Raw genomic sequence first — 13535 nt, forward strand, 5'->3', positions numbered from 1 at the left:
ACTAAAAACAGCAGATTCCTAGAAGAAAGCACAGGTGTAAGTCTTGGTAACCTTGGTCTGGCAACCTTGATTTCCTAGATATTACACCAAAAGCATAGACAACCAAAGAAAAAAGCTGTTAAGTTAGACTTCACCAAAATTAAAACATTGTGCTTCAAAGACCACAATTAACAATGTGAAACAACAACCCATTGAATAGGAGAAAATAATTGTAGACCACATATCTGAGAAAGAACAATTTAGAATGATACATAAAGAACTCAGTAATAAAAAGACATAGTGAATTAAGCAAGAGACATTTCTTCAAAAAACAACACAAATGGCCAACAATCACATGAAAAGATGCTCAGAATCATTAAGCATCACAGAAATGCAAATCAAAATCACAGTGAGATTCCATTTCACACCCAGCAGGACAGCTAGAATCAAAAAGACATATGATAACAACTGTTGGTATGTGTGGAGGAATTAGAGTTCTTATATAATGATGGTAGGAGTGTACAATCATGCAGTCACTTTGGAAAACCATCTGGCAATTCTTCAAAAGGGTAAACATAGTTACCATATAACCCAGCAGTTCTACTCTTGAGTATATTTTTAGAAGAAATGAAAACATACAGTCATGCAAAAACGCGTAACCGAATGTTCATAGCAGCGTTATTCATGATAGCCAAGAAATGGAAAAAAACCAAATGAACATCCACTGATAAATGGATAAAATGTGGTATATCCATACATGGGACTATTATTTAGCAATGAAGTGAGGTCCTGACACATGCTACGACATAGATGAGCCTTGAAAACATTCTGCTAAGTGAAAGAAGTCATTCATAAAGGACCACATACTGTATGATTTCGTTTATAGAAATGTCAAGAACTGGCAAATCTATAGAGATAGAAAGGTTACTTGTTGACTAAGGCTATAAGAGGGGTGAGTGGGATGGACAAATTTAGGAGGTGATAGCTAAAGGGTACATATTTTCTTTTAGGGTGATAAAATATTCCAAAATTCATTGTGGTTGTGGCATCACACCTCTGTGAATACACCTAAAAATAATGAGTGATACAGTCTAAATAGGTCAATTGTATGATATGTGAATTATATAACAATTCAGCTATTTAACAATTAACAAAAGGAAGAAGGTAAATAAGGGACAGAAAAACAAATTAAAATTAAATCTCCTTGTGGAGATGACACCTGGCTTTAGTATCTGCTACATAATTTATAGGCCTCTATCCTACCTGAATGTCACTAGATAAAAACAGGAAGTCCCCAACTTACTTTTCTCTTTTTATTTTTTAATGTTTATTTATTTTTTGAGAGACAGAAACAGAGCATGAGTGGAAGAGGGGCAGAGAGAGAGGGAGACACAGAATCTGAAGCACAGGCTCTGAGCCGTCAGCACAGAGCCCGATGCGGGGCTCAAACCCACGAACCGCGAGACATGACCCGAGCAGAAGTCAGATGCCTAACCAACTGAGACACCCAGGCACCCCTTGGAAGTCTCCAACTGAAACTGAGCTGTGTGGGGTACATGGGTGGCTCAGTCAGTTAAGCATCCGACTTTGGCTCAGGTCATGATCTTGCACCCTGTGAGTTCAAGACCTGCCTCTGGCTCTGTGCTGACAGCTCAGAGCCTGGAGCCTGCCTCAGATTCTGCATCTCCTTCTCTCTCTGCCCCTCCCCCACTCATATTCTGTCTGTCTCTCTCTTTCTCTCAAAAGTATATGAACATTAAAAATTTTTTAAAACATAAATTGAGCTGTGGACTTCCAAATATGATTGTAAACTTTAATTAAGACTGCTTCATTTCCCAATATCCATTTTGAAATTCCCATGCAAATACAAAAAGATAAAAAGCTTCCATAGGACAGGAAACCAGGAAACATAGTCAACTCTCTACCAAATAAAAGGAACATTTTCTACTACAACTTTTTTCTAAATAAAGCATGGAGGCAGAATATAGGGTCAAAGGTCAGGATGAGTCACATACCACCATCCCCACGGAACCACAATATGAGAGAGAGAAGGAAGTGAATTGGACTATTCTTTCAAAAGCACACTCTATGGAGAGAGTGGAACACATGTTGGAGGCTGGAACTCAGGAGAATGTTACCAATATTCAAAACAAGCAAAAATGACATGGAATGGACCCAAGTGTGTGTACTTGAGACTTAAATGTTAGGGGGAAAAGAGAGAAAGGAATCAGTACTGGTGTTTCTAGCTGAAGAAATGTGAAAGAGGAAAACTAGAAGCAAAGATTTAGGGGTTAAAAAGTTAACAACAGATTGGAATAAGCTGAACTTGTTAGGACTAACACAGAGAAGTGTAAATGACTGGTTGGATACATAGATCTAAAGCTCGAGAGATATGGATGAGAGATACAAAGTAAAGAATCAACAGCATCAAGGCAAAACAGCCCATGGAGTGTCTATGGAGACAAGAGAGAAGAATTTAGAAGAGATGAACAGAAGAGAAACGAAAAATAAAGCTGAGAAGTAGTTGGAAAGGCAGGAAGAAAATCCGAGTTTTGCAAAGGAAGAAAATGAAAATACTACAACAGGATGGATATGCTTAGTGTCAAAGACTGCCAAAGGGCCACTATATTTAGCGATTACAATATACATCTTTATCAAAAACAACTGGAGTTCAACGCACCAAACCAATACAGGACTGAAAATATGAATGCCAAATTATTGATGAGGATTATGCCCACTCAGGAGAGAGGTGTCAAGAGGGAAAGGAGAACATATATTCCAAATTTATTCTCCATACTTCTATATTGCTAAAGTCTTGAAAATGAAAATATGTTCAACGCACTATGTAATAAAAAATTATTCTAGACAATTTAATCAGTAGTTTTAGATATAAGTCAGTTGGAAAATCATTCTAAAACATCACTACCTGAGTCATTTATTAATTGATATTAACCAGGCAAAATAAGAGAAAGTCTACACTATTGCTGCCTGCTTCTATGTCAAAACTACAACCTGAATAGGGGCACCCAGGTGGCTCAGTCGGGTAAGTGGCCAACTCTTGATTTCGGCTCAGGTCATGATCTCATGGTTTGTGAGTTCTAGCCCCATGTGGGTGTGTGCTCTGAGCACAGGGCCTGCTTGAGATTCTCTCTCCTTCTCTCTGCCCCTCCCCCACTCATGCATGCATGCTGTCTCTCAAAATAAATAAATAAACTTTAAAAAAAAAAAGAAACTACAATCTGAACCTTTTGTTCACCTTTGATTATACCTTTTGTTCACCTCATCAAACTTTAGCAGTTACTCAAGAAAAATAAATAAATAGAAAAGCCCAAATAATTATCGTATTATGCAAGGGAAAAGGGGAAAGTTGGATGTATAATTTCTGGAAGAGATATATTGTCAACCAAGTCTTTTTGCTACTTATTTGGCACCTTAAACACGTGCACATCTTTATCCTTCAATGTTAATGAATTTGATATACTAAATCCTTAAGACTTTTTTCAAGAATTTAAAAATATTCTTCAATTTAAAGTACCCCGGGAGTGGATGTGTGTTCATGTTTGTATGCTCAAACACACACTAAAACTAGTAACACTGTTTTGCACATAGTGAGGACAGGACACATGCAATTAAGTGAAAAATTAGATGTCGTTAAGTTCTTGTAAAGAGGAAGCACCTTGTGTTTAATAAAACAGAAAAATAAAATATCTTGAAAACAAAAAAAAACAAAAAATTTTTGTATTATTATAGTAAGAAAGTTTAATGAACATTCATAAGTAACACACTTAGGACCTGAGCACTATTGATTTGGATTATAAAAATACAACCAGGAAGAAGGGCTGGAAGGATGGTCCTTCTAATAGGATTATGTCCATGGTTCTTCTCAGATCCAACAGTTTCCTATCACATAAGAATGAAACACTAATGTTATCAGATCTTCTGATACCTCAAAAGAAAAACAAATTCCATGCTGTAAGTACGCAATTGTAAAGTTTTTTTAAATGTTCGCTACCAATTCTCTGTTTTAAAACCAATGTGGTCCAAACAAAGTGAGCCTTTTGGGATCACCAGTTTGAATCACCCTGTTTAATCTGTTCTTGCCCAGTGATTTAAATGCAAATTTAAAACATAATGACTCATTTCCCTGTTCTCAAAGATTTCCTACTTACTCCATCCTAATCTTTGGCCTGTGCTCAGTACCATTGCTAAGGGTTGATAATGGAGAAACAAAAAGATGTTGTCATAACAATAATCATACTGATTTTGGTAAAAAAAACAAAACAAAACAAAAAACCCACAATTTCTGAACCAAAGCATTAATCAGGTTTGATATGTGTTATGGACTAATTGTACCCCCCTCAAGTTTATATGAAGTCCTAACCCTCAGGTGACTCTGTTTAGAAATAAGGCCTTTAGGGAAGTAATAAAGGCTAAATGAGGTTACCACAGTAGGGCCCCTCATCCTATAGGACTGGCATCCCTATAAGAGGAGGAAAAGACCCTCTGTCTTCCAACCCCCAATTCTTCCAATAATACTCCCATCCCCTCCCCCCATAATGCCCGTCCCCCTACATGAGAGGTGGCCATTTACAAGCCAAGAAGAGACCTCACCAGAAACTAACCCTGACACCTTGACCTTGGACTTCTAGGCTCTAGAACTGTAAGAAAATAAATTATCTGTTGTTTGAGCCACCAGTCTGTGGTATTTTATTATAGTGGCCTAAACAGACTGACCTATGGCTTCAGTTTATTCCAACAAAGCCTTTATTCCATCAACATACAAAATTTAAAAATAGGTTATAGTTAGATGCTTGTTATGAATTGAATATGTATGCAAAATATATTATTAATCCTACAAAACAAAATATCAACTTATGGAAATTTAATCAACAAATAGTCAATTATGAGAATCAGTGTTTGCTAGAGAAACACCCAACGTCTTTCATTAAACGCCTTGGAGAAACAGCTTGGAACACAGCATAGGAATAACTTTACCAATTCCAAATAATAATTACCTGACAAGGCTATTAATCACAGTGCAAACACCATTCTATTAACCACTCACAAGAGCATCTTAAAGATTACATAATAGGCTCATTTATTTAACTATATCAGCAAGTATTGCTAAATAAACTATAATAGAGAAGGAATTTCTAAATAAGGCAGTCTTTTACCTTCATAGTTGACAGCTTGCAATTAGGTGGGAATAAGTATCTAGTAAAACAATCAAAATGATCTTTTTAATCTGTAAGAATCTTCTAGTGAGATTTAGAGTAATAATATACTAAAGTCATTAAGGAATGACTCAAAGCCAAAACCAAGGGAAATAGAAAATTCGAATAACAAGATTATAGCTGATAGAGTTAGCAATAATACCAGGGCCCATAATTTTGCTGCTTTTAACTACCATACTTCCTTTGCCACAACTCAAAAAACAATTTTGAGAGGAAATGTTAATAGAAAAACCAAAGGTAAAGGAAGACGATGGCAATTTCTGAGAATGTGCCAGGAAACCAAAACAAAAATTAAACTGAAGTGCAAAATTCAAACCCAAATCAACCTCAAAACCTCTTTTAGTAATATTCTCTCGGGTTTCCTACATAGTTATGAATAAAATCATGAAGAAAAAAAATAACTCGATAATAAGAGTTCATATGTAAAAATACAAAATGCTTTTCTTCAATGAAACTGAATGTGTTCCATACACACAATCTAAAGTATCTTTAATGAATCAAGATACCTGAGGATTTGTATTTCATTTTGATGTCTACACCGGAAGGATAAAATGCTAGATGATTATTCACATCCTTCAACAAGAATTAAATATACTGGGTCTGATACTTCTCATACAATGGGTGTTTTAAAAAAAATCCGTATCTGGGGCGCCTGGGTGGCGCAGTCGGTTAAGCGTCCAACTTCAGCCAGGTCACGATCTTGCGGTCCGTGAGTTCGAGCCCCGCATCAGGCTCTGGGCTGATGGCTCGGAACCTGGAGCCTGCTTCCGATTCTGTGTCTCCCTCTCTCTCTGCCCCTCCCCCGTTCATGCTCTGTCTCTCTCTGTCCCAAAAATAAATAAAAAACGTTGAAAAAAAAAATTAAAAAAAAAAAAAATCCGTATCACTAAAAAGACAATATGCATAAAAGCAAAGTTTATACTCAAAGGTAGATTATACTACCAATCAAGAAAGACTGGCACAGAATTCAGAGACCCAGGTTCTAAATCCTTCTCAGTAACTAGCTTTATGTCATGAGGTAAACAATTCCCAGGGCCTCCTTCTCATCTATAAAACAAGGAAGTTAGACTACATGATCTCTGAAGCTGCTTCAGTTATAATATTCCAAAAATGGCAGGAAAAGCAATACCGGAACACATTATACCATTAAAAGTGGGACTCTTTGGAATGATATCAAACAGAGTAAAAAAGGAAAATCCCCCAATACTTTGGAAGTCTATTTCTTATCTATATAACCTTAAAAGTACAGTTCTGATCAAATAAAATATTTGAGAAAATAAAATATTTGAGTAGATTTACTGAAATCTAATCTGCTTGCTATTTATTCTTCAGTGATATTTAAGCTGAGGAAGTAATCTGAGTAGAAAAAAATGTGACATTCCTAATTACTCTTTAAATATATATATATATATATATATATATATATATATATATATATATATATATATATATATATATTTATTTATTTCCAAGAAGGAATATATATATGTGGGGGGGGGGGGGGGGGGCTTCCTGTCCAAATGGGACTTTCTAGACATCAATCCCAGTGCTAGAAACTCCTTCAGTACTTCTGCTGGCTTGCCTGTCTAGGACTCTGCATGTTGATCTATTCACATACTGAACTTTGAGTGGGATCTCCTACTTAGTCTTGAAAACCATAGATATCTCCTTCTCTACCACTTCATCTGACATAACATTAAACATCATCTGCATATTGTCACCAAAGCATTACTTCAATCTGTCCCTTCCTCTGAATCTCTACAATTTCCTTGGTTTGGACTTTCACCCCAGAGACTTTGGTCTCACCCAAAGACCTCTTAACTGGTCTTCCTGCCTTTAGTCTTCCCACTTCTACTCCACCTTTTACATCACTATGTGAGTAATGTTTCTAAAATAGGAGTACAAAGTTATCAGTATCCTGTTCAAATCTCCTTTGTGGTTCTCCCTAAATGCAGAACTGAAGTCAAACTTCTAAAATAGCATACAATGTTCTTCTTAGTTACCTATGCTCTACCTCTTTCTAAAGCCTCATCCCTGCCATTCTCTGCCTCATATTTTCATCTTGTATTGACAAATCGCTTGGGGTTTCTTTCCATTTATCATGCTGTTTGTCTTCTATACAATGCCTACAATTGTTTACTGTGCATGCCTGGTCTTTCCTCTTTATCTGCCCAGCTTCAAAATTCACTTGAGGGATCAGACTCCATGGTGGCCTCTGCACACCTGTATCACTGCTCTTAGACATAATATTGAAATTATCAATGTGTCAGCTTTTCTAGGAAAATAAACTGTTCCTCAAGAGAAAGGATCATGCCAAATTCATTATTATGCCCACAGCATGTAATCCAGCATCTGGCACACAGTAGCTAGTCAGTAAATTCTTGTTAAACTGAATAAAATTTGGCCTCTAAATGCCTTATTGGGATTTATGACAAAAACAAATCGCTGATCTATTGGAACGGATTGCCTGGTGTTCCTCAATGGTATTTCCTAATTCTCAATCCTCTTCCTCCCTGTATTATATGGTTCTTGCCATTCTTTGGTTATTTTACATATAAGCCTGGTCCAACTCTGAGTTGAACTTCATATTTACATTATGTAACCAATGTCGACAAAGCAACAGTGACCCTATCCTCACCCAGTCCCCTAGTTCTTCCAGGATTAACACTAACAGAAGAAATTCATTTGGCAGATTTATGAAAACAATTACCAAATGCCCTCAGAGGTCCTTCTAACACTGCAAGATGTCAGCATGGACTAGCTGAATAGCAATTCTACTTTCCATATAGTTTTTGTCCTCTGATTTCAGATCTTATCTTCAATACTTATAGAGCTGTCCAGTCATAGTTCATGGGAATTACAGTATTGTAGCCCATCAATAACCTAAGCCATCTTTCTGGTAAATAGATTCAATTCCTCCTTAGTCAGTTGGTCAGCGTGGTATTGCTTATCATGACCCTTTTACGCTCCACAGGAAGGGTTGTCTCATGCGGTATTAAAACTCGTCTGATCAGAAGTTCAATCCCATTAAATGATAAGGGAAAACTGCTCACTAGTTCCCAAATTAAAGAGCTATGATTAAGAGTCATCTCTGGCTCTCATAATTTAACTGAACAACAGCAGTGAAAGCTTTCTGTTCAGAAATGATAAAGATTTTAACTTGAAAGAAAATTCCAAGTACATTGCTCTTGTTGTCAGAATTGAGGAATCGGGAAAAAGAAACAAGAAAAATGAGAAATGCTTTATTAATGTACAACAGAAGTTTCTAGCCCAAAATTTCTGAGCCAGCAAAACATGTATATTCTGAATTTACTACGAAGGTGGCATAAATACAAGTTTGCATTTGGTTCTATCAAAAACGGTTAGGGATGAACAGCATCACTGTACTTAAAAAAGGAGGAAAATTTTACCGGGTTGGGTAAATTTCAATGGTCAATCATAATGCTATTCATTTCTTATTAAGAATGCTTAAAAAAAAAAAAAAAAAAAAAGGTTTCCTTAAAGCACAGCTGGTCTTCAAAGGTGAATCATGTCTTTCTGTCAACTCCCACCCATACCTTGCCACCAAGTTCAAGGCATTATCTGTGTTTATTCAGGTATTCTCAACTTCTTACCATTATTTTACCTATAATTAGCCAACTAGAGAACTTCTATATATTTTTTGTATGATCAAGTTAAATACTGCATTTATGCAGAAACCACCTGTAACATGCTGGTGGCATCATACCCCCCTATCCTTCTAGTACTGATATCACAGTCAGTTCTTCCTCTTTTTGCATTTGTTAATGTTTATGTATTTCTATAAAAATATAACATACCTTAAGGATTTTTTAAATTGTTTACATTTCCATTTTCTTTATTAATTTCCATGGCTTGCTGACACTGATAACCCTCATGCCTATACACAAAAGAGCACATAATTGATAAATCTTGGCTAACTGAAGACTTTAGACAGCATCACACATAATGGTGAGAACATTAATTGTGAGTCTGACATGGCATGCGGTCCATGTTCCCATTTTTTATATGGCACCGGAAAAGTCATGTACATTTTCTAAAACCTCCCTTTTCTCATATATTTAAATAAGGATACTGCACAAACTTAAAAGTTCTTTCAAATAATAAAATCCTAAATTGGACCACAATTGTTCAGGTTTAAAGTACAGCTGGTTTTCTTTATTTTTTTCCCCCAAGTTTATTTATTTTGAGAGAGAGAGAGAGAGAGAGAGAGAGAGAGAGAGAGAGAAAGCATGAGCAGTGGAGGGGCAGAGAGGGAGGGTGGGGAGAGAGAGAATCCCAAGCAGGCTCCACACTGCCAAGATGGAGCCCAATGCAGGGCTTGAACCATGAGATCATGACCTGAGCCTAAGTCGGTCGATTAACCAACGGAGCCACACAGGCGCCTTAAAGCTGAAAGAAACTAGCCTGGGAAGGAATGCAAGTCCTTGAGCACTGACACTTGGAAAAAGACATCTACATCTTACGTGGCCACGAATTTCTATATATTTTAATCAAGGAATTTCCAAGTTGATCTGATAGACGAAGATAGCAGGTAATTATCCCATAGTGCAGAAGAAGCTTTTTGCTAAAATTAGCAAATTGTTCAATTTTATTTAGATTTGCTTACCTACCCTTTAAATTTAAATCATCATGCAAAAGAACCATGAAGCAAGAAAGGTTGGTTATAGCAGCCCTGACTTTCGTACACTTCCAGAGACACTGCCTATCCCAAGGAAAAGGCAGAAGAATTTGCTTCTTTGACAATCTAGTTTTACTACTTCAACAGTTTTACCTTCCTTTATTTTCTCCTTCCGTACCTATACAGTTAAGCTAATTTGTAAATGTTAAACTAAAGAAACATGGAAGTTTCTTAAATTCATGACAATGATGTCTTCCCCAGCAATGAAGTATTACAGCTGCATATGCTCTGTTCAATAACAAAATGGTATGGTTAGCCCAAACAGGACACCTTGAAGGTCACAAATACTATGATAACTTTAGGACTTAAAAACAAATTACCTTGCTTTCTGCTAACCAGCGATGTGGGTCATAATTAATATCAGGACCAGATGAAAAAACCTACAGAAAAAGGAAATAGTCTATTAGAAGTAGAATTTTCTCTGAAATAACCTTACATAAATGAAATTCTTCACCATAACACATAAAAGTTTAATCCCTAAGTTTAAAGGCTTAAAAAGAAGAAAGTTCATTATCAAGTACTCAACTAATTCCAAACCACCACTTATTATGTCCATTTATGTACACGTGTATATACGTATGTACTCATTGAGAGTAAATATTTGGCTCAAATATAGAGGCACATATCAACTCTCAAGCGTTATCATTGCTAGAATCGTTAGAGGCTGATTCCATGGACTTCTGTCAGGCAGCTTCAATCAAACCAGTTTTTCATTTTTTTGTTTGTTTCTTTTCCTCAGTCTTGTTCCACATAATATATTTCACAGTTGGTTAGATGTAATTACATGGAAACTTAATTCTTTGTCTCTTTTATCCTTCTTTAATTTTATACTGTGAGGGCCATTTTGTCTCATTAATGGTTGGGTAGAATTGACAGCAACTAATCAACATGATTTTGTGCAAATGTTGCTTTATATTTCATGATGGTAACAAAATCCTACAATAAATAGGTTCTGTATACCAGCTGCCTTGATTTCCTTCATACCAACTCATTTATAAAATCCATTGCCATCTGGTTCTGCCTTATTACTAATAAAATGATGTTCAAAGGCTGTCAATGACTTTATGATTCTAAACACAAATTTTTTTTTCAGTTCCTACTTACTTTGAAACAGGTGCTACCTATGATATTTTTACAGGACTCCTTCCTAGAAATGTTGTGTAAAAATATCCTATCCCTCTGCAAGATGTCTATTCCTATTCTCAAATACTTCCATACTTCCTGATGTGTGTGCACATCACTCCCCTAAGGAATACCATTAGGTGATTCATTTAGACACATGAAGAATGTATAATGATGCTGACCATATGCCATAAACAAACATGTTGTATTCTTAGCTCCCACTTTTCTCTCCTCCACTTTTCTTACCATCCAAATGTCACCCAACTCACAGACTGCCTTTCCTTCAGTCAAATTCTGCCTATTCTAGCTTGTGGTGTTTTCTTCCTCTTTGAACTCTGCTATTTGCAAGCATCCATTTCTCACTAATTATGATGCTTTCATTATTCTTTTCCATTTATCTGTGTCACAGTTTCAATTAAATCTTCAGTGACCTAAGATCTAGTGCTAAAGATTAAAGTTTAAAATAATTTGACAGGAGTACAAATAATATTCTCATTTTGTGATTTTTTACAAATTTATATATAGTGTTTAAGAAACAGCCTGTCCACTTACAAGTGATGTGACTTAATTTCTCTAAGCTGCAGGTTATCATCTATAAAGTAGGCAAACTGCCTCATAAGGTCAAGGTACAAATTAAATAAAATGAGGACTGGCACAGTATCTGGCACAGAGAACATCATTATTACTACTAACTGCATATAAAGATGTCATCATCAGAAAACAGACTTCCAGTTCGATGGTAACAAGAACATTACAACAACAATTTGTCATAAACAGATGAATAAAAAAAAGAATATATACATAAATATACAAATATATATGAATATATGACAAAAAGGGCACTACATAATAATGACAGCTAGCATTATTTGAGTATTTACTAACTGCAAAATATTTCACTCCATAATATGCACCTCATATATCTTATTTTACTTTATCCTCAAAATAAGCTAACTTATAAATGGGACATGAATTCTTAAAGAGAAATTACCTAAGTTGTCCAAGGTCACACATTAGCAATTTAGAGAGATGTAATTTGAACCTACATCTGTCTTGATCCAAAGCCTATCCTCTTTATGCTCTCCAAAGAGTGCATACTCAGAATAAGTGTTATAAGAAAAGCTCTTCAATCATCGACGATTGGTTTGTGAAAATGATGTAACTTTAATTCAGGCAATGCCTAACTCAAATTCAAACAATTTCCTAATTGTTTTATAACAGTGGTGGCTTATTAAGTGTCCGTCCTTAAGTTTTCTAATATTATATGCATTTACTAAAGTGGGATAAGTAATAAATAGGGTGGCTAGAAAAAGGTAATTAGAAATAATACCAACACTCCCAAGTACTTTTCTCAGGCTCATTTGTTACATATCTATTATCCAATTCATATCATAGCTGTCACTACATAAAATGGCTTAAAAATTTCATCCACAGTATTTCAAAAACAAATGACAAAGAATAATTGGAATTATTCCATTTTTTAAAACATTTTATAAGGACCACCACTCTCCCTTAGATCTCTGAACTGTAAGGCAAAGAATTTTATTTTAACAACACCTTGGGTAGTTTATTTGAGGAGAACAAATGTTATATTCTTGGGTATTCATTTTCCCCCCAAGTTTATAGGACGGTAACAACAGAAATTATTAATGGAAAGAGACCCACAATGAAAAAAACTGTGCTCTTCAAAAAAAAACAAAATAAATAAAACTTAATATAATTTCCATTCTTTTAGATTTACTTTCTACCCATCACTTGGATTGAATTAGTCTTTTTCTAGGGACAAAGTGTAAAGATCCATTACCACAGTCACTGCTTTCCTATTAAAGAACAGGGTGCTTTTTGGAATATGTTAGAAGGATCATTTGTGCCTCAAAAAGAAATAAGAAAATATTTAAGCAATCTGCTATCTTCTCACTATGTTTTAGGCTGTAATTGCCCATAACAAGGTTCATATATCTTATAGCATGATCCAAATGATTCCATTTCTACATCTTTGATTGAAAATAAGCTGTCTTGACACAAATACTTAAGTACAGAATAAATATTTCACTATTTTTTAACTTTTTAATAAATATTTATTTTTGAGAGAGAGTGAGCGGGAGAGGGACAGAGAGGGGGACAAAGGATCCAAAGTGGGTTCCGTGCTGACAGCAGACAGTCCGATGTGGGGCTTGAACTCACGAACCCCAAGACTATGACCTGAGCTGAAGTCAGACACTCAACAGACCTAGCCAACCAGGCATCTCAATATTTCACTATTAATATGTGCTCCTTTTAGATAAAATTAGAATCTTAAGGCTGTACATCTTTTAAATATATTTAAATGTAACAAGTCTTAAATAAAAAAGCAGCATTAGATAGGAAAAAGAATACACCAGCATTATAACAGGACCTGTAACAAAACTCAAAGAGTTTTTCCTCTAAAGCCAATTACTTCTCATATTTGGCTCATAGTCCTCTCAAACTGACATCCGAGCTTTTTGTTCAATGTAACTAGA

The 13535-nt window shown here is 35.6% G+C and overlaps 1 protein-coding gene across 16 annotated transcripts in view; it reads right to left on the reverse strand.

Annotated features, from left to right (window-relative positions):
• The window catches only part of CEP128 (centrosomal protein 128), a 401019-nt gene that overhangs the window by 229731 nt on the left and 157753 nt on the right, over positions 1 to 13535 (reverse strand). For all 16 annotated transcript variants that reach the window (XM_045060329.1, XM_045060322.1, XM_019833420.3 and 13 more), the window contains one exon: positions 10233 to 10292. In XM_045060329.1, the coding sequence (XP_044916264.1) occupies positions 10233 to 10292 (60 nt within the window). The remainder of the gene's footprint in view (positions 1 to 10232; positions 10293 to 13535) is intronic.

Source organism: Felis catus, chromosome B3 (genome assembly GCF_018350175.1).
Source record: "Felis catus isolate Fca126 chromosome B3, F.catus_Fca126_mat1.0, whole genome shotgun sequence".
Lineage (NCBI taxonomy): Eukaryota > Metazoa > Chordata > Mammalia > Carnivora > Felidae > Felis > Felis catus.